Source organism: Panthera leo, chromosome F3 (genome assembly GCF_018350215.1).
Source record: "Panthera leo isolate Ple1 chromosome F3, P.leo_Ple1_pat1.1, whole genome shotgun sequence".
Lineage (NCBI taxonomy): Eukaryota > Metazoa > Chordata > Mammalia > Carnivora > Felidae > Panthera > Panthera leo.
Genome location: NC_056696.1, coordinates 35,443,275 through 35,461,824, shown reverse-complemented (window position 1 = coordinate 35,461,824; position 18,550 = coordinate 35,443,275). Strand labels below are relative to the sequence as shown.

General features: G+C 40.3%; 1 protein-coding gene across 1 annotated transcript in view; it reads left to right on the top strand.

The window, feature by feature from the left end:
* Window positions 1-2,031: 2,031 nt before the first annotated feature.
* CR1L (complement C3b/C4b receptor 1 like) overlaps window positions 2,032-18,550 on the top strand; it is a 66,961-nt gene continuing 50,442 nt past the window's right edge. Inside the window, exons 1-4 of the mRNA XM_042926324.1 lie at window positions 2,032-2,556; window positions 7,845-8,024; window positions 8,669-8,768; window positions 15,444-15,529. Of these exons, the coding sequence (XP_042782258.1) occupies window positions 2,439-2,556; window positions 7,845-8,024; window positions 8,669-8,768; window positions 15,444-15,529 (484 nt within the window). The 5' untranslated portion in view covers window positions 2,032-2,438. The remainder of the gene's footprint in view (window positions 2,557-7,844; window positions 8,025-8,668; window positions 8,769-15,443; window positions 15,530-18,550) is intronic.

The window sequence follows — 18,550 nt, the reverse complement described above, 5'->3', positions numbered from 1 at the left end:
ACTAACTTTTAAATCTGGGGTCCTTAGGGACCACAGACCTCCAAAGGTTTATGGCTAGAACTAAATTTCAATATAGCCGCTTTCCTTTGTAATCCTAGATATTCTATTTTGTGCATTAAAAAGATTAATTCTAGGGGCACCTGGGTGGCTCAGTCGGTTAAGCGTCTGACTTCAGCTCAGGTCATGATCTCACGGTTTGTGAGTTCAAGTCTCACATCGGGCTCTGTGCTGACAGCTCGGAGCCTGGAGCCTGCTTCAGATTCTGTGTCTCCTTCTCTCTCTGCCCCTCCCCTGCTCTCTCTCTCTCTCTCAATATAAATAAACATTTAAAAAAATTAAAAATTAATTCTGGAGGCACCTGGGTGGCTCAGTTGGCTAAGTGTCCAACTCTCAATTTTGGCTTAGGTCATGATCTCACAGTTCTTGAGATCAAGCCCTGCAACAGGCTCCACATTGACAGCTCAGAGCATGCTTGGGATTCTCTCTCTCTCCCTCTCCCCCCCCCCCCCCCCACTCTCTCTCAAAATAAATAAATGAACATTAAGAAAAAATAATTCTGAGAAGGGGTCCAAAGGCTCAGCCAAAGAGACAAATGGGTCCACCATACACAAAAATATTAAAAACCATGAACCACATGTGAACCACATCTAAATGTCTCCATCCTGATCTTCCTATCATTTATTCTACATACATGTTCTCCCTTAAGAGTGCCATCAATTCCTGAGGTTTTGACCCTCTACCACCCATTTCCTTTTCAAAAGGCCTCTTGCTGGACATCTCTGGAAGTCTGGTTTCATAATCAAACTATATTCCCAATATTTTCCTAGAACATTCTCACACTTCCTGTGAGAGAACTGGCTCTCACTAAAACTCCATCTGTCTCATGCCCCCAAGTCTTTCTCAGGTTTAAAAAAAAAAAAAAAATCCTTTGACACTCTCTCTTTAAAAAAAAAAACAGTTTATTTTTGAGAGGGAGCATGTGAGCTGGGGAGGGGCAGAGGATCCAAAGCGATGCGGGGCTTGAACTCACAAACTGTGAGGTCATGACCTGAGCCAAAGGCTGACACTTTACTAGGAGCCACCTGGGTGCCCCAACATACTCTCCCTTGATCAAGTTACTCTCTCTCTCCCATATGTTTCCTACTGGTGCTGCAACAAGTTACTTTGTAGCTGGAAATGACTCAGATTTATTCTTTTACCAGCCTGGAGGTCAGGAGGCAAAATGAATCCTACAGAGCTAAGACCAAGGTGCTGCCTTTTCCAGCATCTAGAGGTGGCTGTCATTCTGTTCGGCTCATGGCAGCACCACTCCAGTCTCTGCTCCGGTCATTGCCTTCTCTCACTCTAATCTAGTGCCTCCCTTTCATAAGGACCCCTGTGATAATACTGCCCACCTGGATAATCCAGGGTAATCTCCCATCTCAAAGCCCTTAAATCAATTACATTTGCAAACCCCCTCTTGCCACCTAAGATAACATAATCACTGGTCTGGGGATTAGGATGTGGGCATCTTTGGGGTCATTATTCAACCCATCACAGACACCCATTTCTCTCACCCTTGAATTCTTAACCCCCTGCTCCAAATGCATCCTTCCCCCACGTTTTTGTTCATTTCAATAAATAGCACCATCATTCATTTTGAATCCTGAGGCTAATTCAGGATTCAAGGCTAATTCTCTTTCTCAGCACTAACTTTAAGAAAGGAAGTAACCAAAATCCAATGCATGAATAAATTCTGTTCATTCTGTCTCCAGTTTCTTAATTGTCCACTTTACCTCCAGTCAAGGCCACCATCAAATCTCACCTGGTTGATGGCAAAACCTCCTTGCTGGTCAGCCCCATTCACTATTGCCTTATTCCAAGCCAGTCTCCCCGCCGTATAGACAATTATATGTTTAAAATGTAAATCTGATTAGGTCAGCTAAAAAAATTTTTTTTTCCAGTGGCTTGGTATCTCTCAATTCAACTTAAAGGAATTAGTTCCTGGTATTTCCTACATACTGTACATGTTGCCCCAAACGGTGGCTTTCACACAAGGAACAGGCATTTCGTTTGCTGACCTATTCACGCGGATTCTTGACCAGGGGAAAAGTCATGCGGAGGCGTTGGAAAGCTGAGCAGCAAGATTCCACCGCCTTTATCCGGAGCCGCCCAGCCTCCACGCGGACGACATCAAGGAAACGAAGCATCACCAGCTTTTGCTCCTGCGGAGGGCTCCCGATGGTGGTCGTGGGAGCGAAACTCGTTAGAAACGATGCAAATTAGTAGTAAACAGGACCTCGCCCCTTAAGGGGAAGCTGCGGTCAAAGTCTTCTTTCCGCCCCTCCCAGCTGCGCTCTCCACACTCCGCAGCGCTGGGAGCGAGCGCGTTGCCTCTCATCTCCCCGCTGCGCTCTCTGCTGCGCTTTCCTTCGAGGTCGCACCTCTTCCTGGAGAGGATGGGAGCCTCTTCTCGGAGGAGCCCGCACCCTCTCGGGCCGCCGGCGCCCCCTCTCTCCCGCTCCGGAGGAGCCCTCCTCGCGGTTCTGCTGCTGCTCACGCTGCCGGCGGCCTGGGGTGAGACTCGGGGCTGGGCGCTGGGTGGGGCGAGAAGGCAGGGGGACTCTGAGATCCCCGCCCATGCCCGGACCCTGGTGGCTCTGGGTGATCCCCTCTGCCGGGGCTTGTGTTGTGCCAGCGGCCCGGGAGCGCGCAGGTGCCGAGCAGGTGCCGAACAGGTGCAGCAGGAAATTTCTCTGCCTTTGTCTGTTAACAAAGGCCGGCTAGAGCGGAGCGTAGTGCGGATTGCAGCCAAGAAATGGGGGGGCTGGAAATACGACCACCTTGGGTTCTGATCCTAGCAAGTTCTTAAGTGTGAGGAAGGTTCCTGCACCTGCCCGAGTCCGTTTCCTTTTCTGTGTGGTGTGAACCCGGATTTCTACCTCGCGGTGTTGTTACCTAAATGGCATGAAGTGCGTCCAGGGGTCTAACACACAGCCTGTCACTTAAGTTCTTTCCTCCAGCCATTCTTTCTGAACTTTGTGCATGAGCGTGTTTGGACAAGGAGTCCTGCCGGTGGAGTTTTCACCGTAAACTGCCTCGCATCTGGTTGGATGCGCCCCACTCACACCCCAGACCACCACGTGCACCTATTGAGCGCCAACGTGTGAAGAAGTCCCACGGGGTTGGAAGAGCCAGCGAAGTTCCAGAACCCTCAGTGTCACTAGTCGCAGATAGAAGGGAAGTGTAGAGATGTTTTCACGTTGTGGCAGTTTGGTCATGTGTTTTAGTAGAAAATAAAGCCTGTTATAACTGATGGGAAATTTTGAGGTGGCATCTTCCCTTCCTTCCTTCCTTTTAAATAGGTAAACATTTTCAGTTTGAACCCTTCTCTTCTTATTTTTGGCTTTCTGAGAAGTCTTAGTTGCTTGGACTCATTGGTAAAACCTCTCCGTTGAAATGAGAGTCTTAATTATTTTTGTCCAGCCTCTTCTTGACCAAGTGACTTTGTTCTCTGTTGTCACTAGACATTGTGTGTTCATTGTTTGTGCCGTCTAAGAGAGTAAGGAAAAAGGAAAACCAAGTTTCCACTGAAGTCATTACTAATAGACATCCTAAAGTAACCAACCAGGTGAAGAAACGTGATAAAGCCGAAAGTTTTATTACTAGAAGAGAAGCAAGCCAAGTGTATTAAGCAATCTATGGTCAATGCGTAGAAATTTTTGTGAACCTTTTGAGTATATTTGTGTCTCTTCTTACTGGAATGTTAATTGCAAAAAAAAATATTTACTGAGGTTATCATAATAACCTGAAAATGTGAAACAGCTTAGTAATTTACTTGCCAAAGGAATTTAGGTAAAGAAAATGTTTATGGAATGCTGACAGTGTGCACAGCACTTTGGAATTTATGAGAGAGCTATTTCTCCAAGGTGCATTCATGTAGAAGCTGTGTGGTGGAGTTTTATGAACTTTTCTTAATTAGGAGGCCTGGGTTCTGTTTTTTTCAGCCGCTACTTACTATCTGTCGGCCTGGAGCCCAGCAAGCCAATCACATCCCTGACTTTCAGTGTCCATACATACAAAATGAACATAGTCGACATCCTGCCATATGAGAGGACTATTGTGAAAATCAAATGAGGTAGTGTATGTGACAGTGTTTTTTGTAACCTGAAAAGCCCCTGTAGATCTGAGAAACCATGCGTAGGACCTTCCCTGACAAGAGCCTAAAGACCACAGCATGACTCAAAAGGGGGACATCTCAGCTTTGATGATCAGAGAAGGCAGAGGGCAAGGAGCATGGTGCTCGCAGCACTTAAGGAGTGAATCCAAATTGGACATGCGGATTCACCCGGATAGTTATTTCACATACACATGAGCACACTCGGGGTACTAGGGCAGTGTGGAACATAGGACAGACTCTGGCGCCCTCACCTGGTCCTTGGGGCAGCTCTCACTCTGTTGCCGCGCTGTGTAAAGACGCAAGGTAGAAAAGATGGCAAGTCCAGTGGCTTTCTGTGAATTGTCCCCTATTTCAGTTTACATGTGTTCAGATGAGCAGGTTTATGGTTTATGTTACCTCGTCTTATCTAATATAACCTCTGTGATTGCACAAGTAACTTCGAAGTGTTTCCACATAGAAACAGAATGAAGATAATTCTAATAAGGCCAACTTAAGCAAACAAGACAATCCCTTCCACGCATGGACACACGCAGACATGCGCACACAGACACACTCAGGCGCACACATATCCAAGCTCTTTGTCAGACACTAAGAGGAAGAAACATTGTCAGTCTAATCACAAGTGACCAGAAGTTCACAAAATTAAAAAAACGAGAAAATGTCAAGACTACTTGAAATGAACATCCACCTTGTGAACAGAGAAACTCATTGACTATTTTGTCCCTTTAGACATTAATTAATGATCATATTAAGTCATCATGATTAGCAAAGCGTTTAAAATGTTTATTTCATCTCTATCGCATATTTTTAAATTTCTATTTATGTATAACATGTGATATTATATAGTTTTATAAATATAAAATTATCACATATATTTAAATATATTTACTATTTTAATATATGATACATGTAATATAGTTCTTTTATATAACAATGTTATATAAATTATGTTATATTTATATATATATAACATGACATGACAATTTGTTATATAATTAACATATATAATGACATCATACACATGTGAAATTTATTAAGTGGTATAATATGAATATAATTTAATGTGTAGTATTAAGTTGTTATAGTTTGTATATATAGTTTATAAGTAATTTATAATACACATTAATCTGTATAATAGATATAGTATATATTATATATTATAATATAATAAATTAATATGTTATATATAACATAATATTCCAAACTATATATTATAATACATAATATTATATATTACATTAGATTACATAATATACCAAATATAATATGTAGTATGTACTAATATTATAAAATATATAAATATTTTTAAATATTAAATATAAATACATTAAATTTTTTTTTAATGTATGCTTTCTTTCCTTAACTGATGAAGGTGTTTTAACAAAACATTTGCAGACATTTGCAGATCTTTTCATAAAAGAGTAGAATCTGCAGACTGGAGACCAGAGTGTGCCCCAGGTTGACAGTTCATGTTTGAACAGAGGCATGGAAGTAATAAGTAAATTGTGTTTCTAGCACAGAATAAAACAATCTGCCTTGAATGAAAAGTTTGGATTGGGAGTATTTCAATGTGGGCTGGGTCACCCAAGACAAAACCACAGGGAGATGATTGCATACACCCACTAGAATAGCTAAAATGTTAAAAATTGCCAACAGTGTTGGCAATAAGATGAACTAACTGGAATGACTTCCAACTCCTTTGGAAAACAGTTTGGCAGTTTCTTAAAAAGTTAGGCACAAATGTGTCATACGACTGAGCGTTTTACCCCTAGGTATTTACTCAAGAGATGTGAAAGCATGCGACCACACAAAGACTTCTATAGAATTTTCACAGTGGCTTCACTTGTAATAGCCCACAACTGGAAACAATCCAAATAACCTCCAGCAGCTAAAGAGATGAACTAAATTAAGTATATTTGTACAACTGAAGATTACCGAGCAAAAAGAAATAATTTTTTTTTTAATGCAACAACCCGGATAAATCTCAAAATAAGCTTTCTGTGTAAAAGCTAGACCAAAAGAAAAGAAAAAAAAAAAGTACCAACTGAGTGATGTGGTTTATATGAAATTCTAGAAGGTCAAATCAGTCTGTTGTAAGAGGAAGCAGGTCAGAGATCACCTAGAGGAGGAGGTGGAGAGATGGATGCATTACAAAGGGACCTGAGGAAACTAGAGGGAGCCTGATGGAAGTGTTTGTTATTTCCATTGTGGTAATAGTTTCATGAGGCATACATGTGTCAAAAGTCATCAAATTGAATACTTCAAATATTTTTCAGTTATTGTATTTAATATACTGTAAAGCTATGCGGAAGAGGTTTTTTTTAATAAATTAGAGTAGATCTTGAGTTTATGGAGTTCACGTTAATATATTTATTATAGGACAAATAGGATAAATAATTTATTTATTATAGGATAAATAATTTGAGGGATTGGAAATGAAGGAGGAAAAGGAAGCTAGGTCAAGCTTTCTCTAGTGAGGATTCATACATTCTTTTTTATTTGGGCTATTATCCATATTTGCATTTTTACTTTTGCCTCACAGCTAGTAAGTAGAAGTTCAAGTCCAGATCGATACGAATCCAGTTCCTAACACTATACACCATTATATTTTGTATTAGTTTCTTATTACTGCTGTTACAAATTACCACAAGCTTAATGAACCAACTTCAGTTCAGGTCATGATCTCACAGTTTGCAAGTTCAAGCCCCACATCGGGTTCACTGCTGTCAGTGCAGATTCCCTTTGGATTTTTTGTTGCCCTCTCTCTGCCCCTGCCCCACAGGAGCTCTCCCTCTCCCAAAAATAAATAAAAATTTTAAAAAATTTAAAAAATTTAAAAAATTTTTAAATAATAAAAATTAAAAATTTGAAAAAACAAAACCGACAGATTTCCAAACCTAGAATAAAATATTTTTCCAACAGATATTTCTTCTTGATTACATACTGTTTGACTGTAAATATTATTTTTATTACCTTAACTTAAACCTATTAGGCCTGAAGGGGAGATAGCTGAGTCTAGTATTTAAATATATATATATATGTATATATATAATATACATATATTATTAATGTATAATAATTAAATAGATATTTATATATTAAATATATTATATATATATTAAATATGTATAAATTATATATTATATATAAATATATAAATATATATTTATATATTATATATATTTTATATAATATATTTTATATTATATTTTATATTATATATATTATATATTATATATATTTATATTATATATTATATATATATTATATTATATATTTTATATTTTATATATATTTTTATATATATTACATATATATTTATATATATTTTTATATATTTTATATTATATATTTTATATATTTATATATATGTATATATATTTTATATATTTATATATATAATTTTATATATATAAATATATATGTACATATATATACATACACATACACACATATATATATATTTAACTCTTAATTACCTTCAAAATAGCAATGACTTTCTAAGTGAGTAGATGCTGATTTAAAAAGTTCATATCTAAGATCGCTACTAAGGGAAGCAATAATTTTACCATTATTACAGTATTCTTCTTCTTTGATCACATCCATGAAGCATATTGGAGACAAACAGACAGCAGAGTAGAAGTTTCTCCATTAACTTTGATGCCACTGTGGTCTTGGTCTCCAGGTAATTGCAAAGCCCCGGCACAGCTCCCGTTTGCCAGGCCTACAGAACAGATTGAGAAGTCTGAGTTTCCCATTGGGGCATCTTTGAACTACATATGCCGCCCTGGTTACTACAAGAAACAGTTCCGTATCACCTGCCAAGAGAACTTGACCTGGTCAAGTGCTGAAAACAAATGTGAACGTAAGTACCTTTAGACTGAGAATTCCACTGTGTCAGTTAAATGTCCATAAGAGCTGATTCAATTGTTCAGGTTTTGGAACCAGGATGCATATGACTTAATAAGTTTGCCTAAAAGGGATTGCAGATGTGAGAGTTATTCTTTGCGTCCTATCTTCCTATTGCTTTGACTTCCTGACACCTTCATTACAAGTTCGATTCATGAGAAATGACTATCACAAGGCATGACTGAGGGAAAACCTCCATTCAGTAGGGGTTCCCCGTTGTCACCACTGAAACTGAGTAACGAGTGACTTGGGAAAGGAAAGAGAAGTGTAGGCGGGGAGAAAATCCCACACTTCGAGACCCTGATTTACACTGGTTGAATTACAAAGTGAACACTTTGGGAATAAGGGAAGTTTACATTTTTCTGGGAGGCACAGTATGAGGATGAGGTAGATCTGGAGGAAGGCTCTTTTTGAAAGTGGTGCTTAGTGGGTGGCTGGTCCTAAGGCAGTCTTGTAAGTGTCTTTCAAGGGGGCAAAAGCCTTGGAACTACAAATGCTTTTCAGTAAAGGTTGGGACAGCCAGTTGGGATCTTACGTACTTACTAAGAGAAGTTTGGAGTGTTCGATGTCCGGTCCCCAAATTCTACTTCTTTCCCATAGGTAAATCATGTGGAACTCCTCCAGAACTCATCAATGGCAGAATGACCATAAACGGAGACACCAAGTTTGGATCAACTATTAATTATGCTTGTAATGAAGGGTGAGTCTAGTGCCAAGCATCACTGTTTGGGAGGACAGTTCCAGAATTGTAGCACCAATCTCTTAGCAATAGTCTTAGAAAGTCTACCTGCCTATTAAAAACATAGCAATAAGAGAGGTGCCCGGGTGGCTCAGTTGGTTAAGCTTCTGACTCTTGGATTTGGCTCAGGTCATGATCCCGATATCATGAGTCCGAGCCCTGCCTCGGGCTCTGCTCTGATGCTGAAAAGCCTGTTTGAGATTCTCTCTCTCACCCTCTCTCTCTCTGCCCCTCCCCTGCTCTCTCTCGCTCTCTCTCAAAATAAATTTTTTAAAAAAGAGGTTAAAAAAACAGCAATAAGATTTCTAAATAGAAGTGGTGGCTTGAATCCAGGCATTCAACTCTGCCTGAAATGACTAAACAAATATTGGAAAAATAGGAAAAAACCTATATCCGTGCTAGAAACCTGGGGGTGGAGAGGAAAGATGCCTACTGCACAACCAATTAATGTACCTAAAACCAAACGAAACATTCATTAAATGGGAAGGACCAGCTCTCTAAAGACGCAAATGGAACAAACAGTAGTTGATCCATGCATATATTCTTGCCCCAAAGCGCTAAGAACTAGAAATGTTGGACTGAGAAGTGGGAAAGAATGATTTGTTTGGGATGATGGAGCTGAATGGTAGACAGGCAAATTTCCATTGTTAGAGCACCTCTCCAGAAACGCACACAGTGCAGAAATCTTGCTGTGGGCATATTCTTGGCTTGTCCTGAAGGGAGACAACCAATTCAGGAAAGAAGTAGAGAGACTGCTTTACCATAGATCTTAACTTTTGCTTTGTTTTTATTATTTATTGCTCACTTAAAATACATTTACTATAGCATAAGCAATAACGATAAAATGAACTTCGGCGTATACACCACCTACCTTAAGAAACATTGCTAGTACCTTGGAAGCCTCCTATGTGCCTTTTCCAATTCCCCTTCTACCTCCAACATCTGTGTGGAAGGAACGACCATCCCGAATTTTGTGTGGTTCGTTCCCTTCCATTTGTTCCCCTTTTCTCCCATACATAGTCCAAGTCAGTTTCTATTTAGCTTTCCCTAGTTTAAGCTTTATGTCACTGGCATGATACGCTATGTACTTCTCTTCAACTGGCTTTTCTATTTAACAGTTTGTTTTTGCCAATTATCTATGTGGTTGTGGTTAATTCATTTTCACTTGGGAGAGTATTTCCTTATGTGGGTATGCCACAATTTATTTTTTCTTGCTTGTTATATTTGGATTGTTGCCAGTTTGTTTTACTTTGTTTTGTTTTGGCTACTCTAAGCATTCCTGATATGAATATACATGCCTCCTAGCGCACATGTACAAAAGTTTCCTTAGGACAGTGGTTTTCAAACTTCTCTTCCCATGATCCACAGCTAAGAAATGTAGTTTTATAACACACACACACACACACACACACATACACATCACACACAATTTTAATATAAATTAAAAGTTATTGAAAACTTCTTACCACTTCTAATCAACATTGTACTGGAGGTTCAAGCCAGGACAATTAATCAAGAAAAAGAAGCAAAAGGCATCCAAATTGGAAGGAAGGATTAAAACAGTTTCTGTTTGGGGGCACCTGGGTGGCTCAGTCAGTTAAGAATCTGACTTCAGCTCAGGTCATGATCTCACAGCTCATGGGTTTGAGCCCCGCATTGGACTCTGTGCTGACAGCTCAGAGCCTGGAGCCTGCTTCAGATTCTGTGTCTCCCCCTCTCTCTGTCCTTCCCCTGCTCACGCTCTCTCACTCTCTCTCTCAAAAATAAACAAACATTAAAAAATTTAAATAAATAACTGTTTGAAAATGATGTGTGTTGTATAGAAAATCCTAAGGAATGTACACACACACACACACACACACACACCAAAAAACCTATTACAGCTAATAAATAGTTCAACAAGTTTCAGGATATCAGACCAATACACAAAATTAAATTGTATTTCTATACTCTAGCAATAAACAATCTGAGAATGAAATTAAGAAACCAGTTCCACTTACAATAACATCAAAAAAATAAAATCACTTAGAAATAAACTGAACCAAAGAAGTATAAAAGTATACACTGAAGATTATGAAATATTTTTGAAAACAAAATTAAAGAGGATCTACATAAATGGAAATATATTCTATATTCATAGATTGGATGACTTAATATTGCTAGTGTTATAATAATATTGAATATTATAGAATTATAGAATATTGACTTCACCAAATTGACCCGCAGATTTAATACAATCCCTATAAATTCCAGCATCCTTTTGCAGAAATCGACAAGTTGACCCTGAAATTCTTATGGAAGTGCAAGGCACCCATACAGTCAAAAAAAAATCTTGAAAAAGCAGAACTTCTCAATTTCAAAACTTACTATAAACCTACAGCAATCAAGAATGTGTGATACTGACATGAGGACAGATGTACAGATCAGTAGAACAGAATTGGGAATCCAGAAGTAAAACCGTACATTTATCATCAACTATTTTGCAACAAGGCCCCAAGACTGTTCAAAGGTAAAAGAAGAATCTTTTCAACAACGGGGCCTGGGGCGACTGAATAACCAAATACAAAAGAGTGAAGTAGGAGGAATGCATGTCATGAATTGCGCTAACAGATTAAACCTGAAATGTTGGAGGAACCCAACTCAGTCTGGAAGTATAATAAATATTTTCTATATACTGCTAGATCTGTTTTATAATATTTTATTTCAGATTTTTTTCCTTTTTATTCTCATAAGTATGATAGGCCTCATAATTTCCCATTCTCATGCTGTCCTTGTCTGGCTTTATAACCAATTTATCCTCATAAAATGAGCAGAGTGTGTTTCTTTTCTAAAGCAGGCTTGATCTATCAATTTTTTTTCCAATTTCCTCTTGTATTTCTGGGTTTTGTTTTATATATTTGAGGCTATGTAATTAGGTGCATACACATTTAATACTTCCATTATCTTCCAAGAGCATTAAAACTTATGTCGATTGCAAGAACTTCCAGTTCTAGGACACGATGGGCAGACTCACTTTTCTCTGCGTCTCTCTATGTAGCTAAATACCCTGGAAACTGGTCAACACGTAACCATGAAAGGACCACAAAAGGTGGAAAGGAGATGGGCTGGAGGACTATAAAACTTAAAGAATGACCCCGTAGTGAGGTCCCTGGATTTCCTTTTTATCTCCAAGACTGGGTGCTTGGAAGGAACGCAGCCCTGAATATTCAGCAGGCAGGAAGAGAGGGAGAGAGAAGCCTGTTCTCTGGTCAAAGGGCTGGGAAAAGGGAAGCTTAGTGGGGAGGTGGTGGGGAGACATGTGGATGGCAATAGTGGTCTAATCTGCCCAGCTTAGCAGCATAAGCAGAAATCACGGATGGGGCAGGGGAGCATCTCTCCTTCTCAGAGAAGCCCTGAGAAGCAGCAGGTCCCCAGGTCACCAGCAGCTGTATCAATGGTAGAACCTGGGCTTCAGTCCCAATGACAATTTTATCTAATGCCCCACACCAGCCAGCAGCAGTGAGCTCTCTTCTGCCGGTGGTGACGGCGTCAACAGAACCCAGTTGGTGAGACCTAGACTTCAACCCAGCAGCAGAAAGGGAACCAGGTTCGGGGTTTCCTCCTCCTCCATGCAGTAGGAGAGAGCCTCCCAGACCCATGACTCCTGGTTCTCCACCCAGCAGCAAAATGCAGCCTAGATAGGGACTTCCCTCCCCTGGTGGCCACAACACAGAACGAAGGGGGAGCTCCCCCCTCCCCAGATAGCCAGAGAACAGGCCAGAGAGGTTCCTCTCCATGCAAGGGTTGAACATCTCTCACGCCTCACCTAGTGGTACCAGGCAGGTCAGAGAAGCGCCTCCGCCGTCCCAGGCAGTGTCAGCAGGGATGCGGAGCCAGGAGAATGAAGCCGACCAGAATAGCCCTGCAAGACTGGAAAATCCAATTGTCGTTGGAACTAAAGCCCACAAAAATAGGCCAGAATCTACACACTACCCTAAAGAGAGCGGTTACGTGCTAAACTTGATTTCACTAAGAGCAAGAGTCGCTTAACACAATATCCCAAGTGTTAGGATCCAAGAGAAAAATCACGTGTCACATCAAGAACCAGGGAAATCGCAGCTTGACTGAGAAGGGATAATCAATACCAGTAAGGATGCCAATGCCAAGATGAGTCAGATGTTGGAACTATCTAACGAAGATTTTAAAGCAGCCTTCATAAAATCGCTTCAATAAGTAATTACAAATTCCCTTGAGAAAAATCTTAAACGCAAGCAAAGAGAAAGGACACACTACCTATAGGGGAACACAATTTGAATGGCAGTGGGTTTACTATCTGAAAATATGGAGGCAAGAAGGAAGTGGCACACCTTTTCCAAATACGAAAGAAAAGAACTTATTAACTGTGAACTCCATGTCTTTAAAAATATTAATCGCATACCTGGAATAAATCCCAGTTGGCTATTGTATATGATTCTTTTTATGTACTGTTGGGTTTGATTTGTTAATACTTTATTGAAGTTTTTTTTACCGTCTATAAAATGTTAGCAAATCAAACCCAGTAAGGCATTAAAAAAATTGCCTACAGTGACCACAGTGGAAACTACTCCGGGTATGCAAGACAGATTCAACATCCAAAAATCAATCAACATAATCAACTATATTAACGGGCTAAAGAGGAAAAAATTTTTAATATTTTAGAAGTGTTTTATGTATGTATTTTAAGAGAGAGAGAGAGCGGAAGAGGGGCAGAGGGTGAAGGAGAGAGAGAATCCCGAGCGGGCTCCACACTGTTAGCATAGAGCCCGATGTGGGTTCTAGCTGGTGAACTGTGAGATCATGACCTGAGCTGAAATTGAGTCAGACACTTAATCGACTGATCCACCCAAGCTCATATTAATTTGTATGCTCAAAGTAGAAAATATATATGCTCATATCAACGGTCCCAGAAATTGTAGTTGACAAAGTCCAATAACAAATCATGGTAAAAACTCACAGCAAGTTAGGGATGGAATTGAACAAGTCTGAAATCAAGGTGTTAGCAGGTTGGTTCCTACTGGAGGCTCTAAGGAAGAATTTATTCCATGCTTTTCCCCTAGCTTCTGGTGGTTACCAGCAGTCCTTGGTATCACTTGGCTATAAACACATCTCTCCATCTCTGCCTCTGTCTGGCTTTGCCTCACATGACTTTGCCTCTGTACGTGTTACCTTTGTCTTCCCTCTGTGTGTCTCTTTGTCCAAACTTCCTTCTTCCTTTGAGGACACCAGTCATTGGAGTAGGGCCCCCGCTAATCCAGTGTGACCTCATCCTAACTCTGTTACATCCGCCACAAACTTATTTCCAAATAAAGTCAGATTCTGAGGTTTCAGGACGTAAATTTAGAGGCATACTATTGAATCCAGAATGGACATGAATGGACATGTCATCGAAGAGAATATGCGATGCAAGTACATGAACATATATTCAGCTTCATTAGCCATTAGGAAAATGCAAACTAAAACAACATGGCGGGGGGGAGGCACCTGGGTGGCTCAATTGGGTGAGCGTCCGACCCTTTGGATACATGTCATTTTACATGTGTCCAAGCCCATAGAATGTCCAACACCAAGAGTGAACCCTGATGTAAACTATGGACTTGAGATGATAATGATATGTCCATGTAGCTTCATCAATTGCAACAAATTGTACCATTCTGGTGGGGGATGTTGGTAATGTGGGAGGTTGTGCATGTGTGTGGAAAGGGAGTATATGGTAAATCCCTGTACCTTCTGGTCAATATTTCTGTAAACTTGAAAATCCTCTTTAAAATAGTCTGTATAAGAAAGACAGATACTATATGGTTTCACTCTTATGTGGATCCTGAGAAACTTAACAGAAATCCATGGGGGAGGGGAAGGAAAAAAAAAAAAGAGGTTAGAGTGGGAGAGAGCCAAAGCATAAGAGACTGTTAAAAACTGAGAACAAACTGAGGGTTAATGGGGGGTGGGAGGGAGGGGAGGGTGGGAGATGGGTATTGAGGAGGGCACCTTTTGGGATGAGCGCTGGGTGTTGTATGGAAACCAATTTGACAATAAATTTCATATATTAAAAAAAATTTTTTAAAAAATAGTCTGTATAAAAAAAATTGCATAGATGTAAATACACATGCACCCCTCACACAAATTAGCACAAATAAAACTGAGGAAATTTGAACCAAATTGGCAGATCATACCTATGCCAATGTCCTGGTTGTAATATTCTGCTATAGTTTTTGCAAGACCTTATCAATGGGGGAGATATTCCACATTTATGGCACGCTTGGAATAGTTTGTGGCATACTAAGTGAGAATTTCTGCCTTGACCATTTTAAATATGAAATCAGTGTTGGACTTTTGTTGTTCTGTTTGGATTTCCTTTGGTTTGGTTTGAGGTTGATGAATCTTAAATACTGTAGGTTTCTACAAAACCGTGGCTTAAAGTAAAGAAGAGAGAGCCCATTTAGTTGAGAAGGCGTGAAAAAAAAATTTAAAGTCCAAATGAAGACATAAACTTTGGGAAAGTGATCGTACTATGACAAATGGAAATTGTCCTGAATTCTCCAAGATTGTGAGCTCTAGTAAGTAGCAATATAAGTAGGAAAATGAACAGGGAATATAACATTCATTCTTCTTTATCTTTAGATACCGACTCATCGGTCAGCCCTCTAGCACGTGCCTCATCTCGGGCAATATTGTCGTCTGGGATAACAGCCCACCTACTTGTGAAAGTGAGTTGAGATATTCTTTCCTGTTACCTTCACCAATGGATTCTAAGTTTCCTCCTGGAGTTGTAAAAATCTTAATTGAATTCCTTTTGTGCATTCTGTCCCTCAATCCCTAGGGGGTTTCTGGCAACTCTTTCCTTAAATGTTTCCTTATCCCAGGATGTACCTTTTCTGAATCTGGGGACTTAAATGCAGAAAAGCCTTCAAACTTTATTTTTACTTCAAATAATTTGGAATTATGTTGACTGTACCACCCCCAGTATAACAATCATTCTGCTTGGCAAATTAGTGAAGATTTTTTTTTAAGTGTTACTCTCCAAGGTTGGTGAAGCTGTGTATGAATCAACACTTTCATGTACCTAGAGTTACACAAAACCTCTTGAAGGGTACCATGTACTGTGACCCTCAAAAGTGGGCATCTATTTTGACCCAGTTCTTAGAACTTATGCTTAGGAAATAAACACAGACTTTTACTAGGAGTTCACTGTAAACGTTTCATTGCTGCATTCTTTATAATGGCATAAATGTTAAAGTAACCTAAATGTTTCAAATCATGGTTTGGAAAGTACTGGAAGGAGTCATGTTAAAATGACTATGGAGAGGGGCGCCTGGGTGGCTCAGTCGGTTAAGCGGCCGACTTCAGCTCAGGTCATGATCTCACGGTCCGGGAGTTCGAGCCCCGCGTCGGGCTCTGTGCTGACAGCTCTGAGCCTGGAGCCTGTTTCCGATTCTGTGTCTCCCTCTCTCTCTGACCCTCCCCCATTCATGCTCTGTCACTCTCTGTCTCAAAAATAAATAAACATTAAAAAAAAAAATGACTATGGAGAATTCCCTAAGAAACATAAAATCAAAGTTACAAGAAATACCAGCCATGCACCAGAATATTATTCAGCCATTAAAAAAAGGGGGGGGGGGGTCACCTGGGTGGCTCAGCTGGTTAAGCTTGGGACTTAAGCTCAGGTCATGATCTTACAGTTTGTGGGTTTGAGCCCCTCCATCGGGCTCTGTGCTGACAGCTCAGAGCCTGGAGCCTGCTTCAGATTCTATGTCTCCTCTCTCTCTGCCCCTTCCCAACTCTTTCTCTCTCTCTCTCTCTCAAAAATAAATAAGCATTAAAAAAAAAGATGTCATGGAAAAGCACTTCATGACATGTAAAGATGTTAATTATATATTTTATGTGAAAACATTAGGTGACAGGACAGTACTCTGGCTAGATCTCTTAATTTAAAGATAACACACCTATATCTATTCCTGTATTTTCATCTCTGTTTCTAAATCTGTAACCTTTTGGGGCGCCTGGGTGGCTCAGTCGGTTAAGCGTCCGACTTCAGCCCGGGTCACGATCTCGCAGTCCATGAGTTCGAGCCCCGCGTCAGGCTCTGCGCTGATGGCTCAGAGCCTGGAGCCTGCTTCCGATTCTGTCTCCCTCTCTCTCTGCCCCTCCCCCGTTCATGCTCTGTCTCTCTCTGTCTCACAAATAAATAAACGTTAAAAAAAATAAATTAATTTAAAAAAATAAATAAACCTGTAACCTTTTGTATATCTAAACCTTGGTGAATGGCTTTCCACCTCCTTGGTGAAAGTGGGAGGAAACTTCTGGTATACATTTTGACCGTGCAGCCGCATGCTTTCTCAAGAAGATCCAGTCTCCTATTTATTCAAACTGCCCTAGGTCCATAAACTGGCTCTCAAGTCTGGGCATTGGTTGGTGAATAACCATAACTTTTTTTTTTTTTTCCAGTGATTCAAGTCAAACCTAGATCTTTTCTGCTTCTGCCCATCTAATAACACTGTAGTCCGTTATTCTTCTATTTCGGTTTTAGAGATTCCGCAATCAGTCAGCCCGGAGCAACGATTTCTGCAGGCAAATCATTCTCATTTCTGTTTCAATTGTCTCTGGCCCTCTGGCCCTCGAGTGCTGCCACTTGACCTCTACCATCCTGAGGTCCTTCCGTCACCATTAAATTCAGGGAAGACAATTCCATAACTAAATCCCAACGTCATTCCCAGCCTACAGAGAATAAGCACCATAGATGTTTTTCAAGGTTACTGAATATTCTGCATGAATGTATTACTCAAAGCCTTGGGTGAAAAGATAAATGTTCTCTCTTTCTTTTTTTTTTTTATTTTTTTAACACTTATTTATTATTGAGAGACAGAGCATGGGCTTGGGAGGGGCACAGAGAGGGGGAGACACAGAATCAGAAGCAGACTCCAGGCTCTGAGCTGTTAGTACAGAGCCCAATGCGGGGCTTGAACCCACAAACTGCGAGATCCGGACCTGAGCCCAAGTTGGATGCTCAACTGACCAGTCCCCCCAGGCGCCCCTAAAAGTTCTCTCTTTCAACACCCCACCCCTGTGCACATTGGTGGGGAGTTGACAAACAGATACTACATAAATCCACTCTGGCATTCGTAAATCCCCAAGTCATAGAATTGCTTCCTCAATAGTATCCTGAAAAAGATCTGGTATTTCAGCTTCGTTCAGCAGAGGCCAGACTCTGACCCGCTGAATTCACAGTCTCATTTCTGGTGTTCTGCACCTTCTTGTAGGTCATAACTTGTACTCCCCACCCCCTCCTGTACTTCCAGGTCTGCCAGGACTTAAATCAGGTTTAAGGACCAGAAACAATGCTAAGTAGTAGGGGTAGGTCCGGAGGAAGATCAGCGGTCCCTGAAATTTGGGCTGCCCGATTTAGTAAATAAAAATACACGATGTTCAGTTAAACTCAAATTTCAAATAAGCAACAAATACTTTTGTATTCTAACTATGTGCCTTGCGATATTGGGGATATACTTACCCTTAGAGCTTTTTCAATGTTTTTCTGAAATTCACATTTAACTGGACATTCTATATTTTCTCTGGCAATCCTATCAGGGCAGCTGCCTCACGAGAGATCATTACAGTTTCTTTAGAGAAGGGGAGGACCCCCTCAGACAGGGGAGGAGGGCCTGTTTCCCCTAGCAAAGGAGACTCAGCAGAACTCCCAGGTTCAAGGTATTCAGCTTTGTTCGAATCTGTCC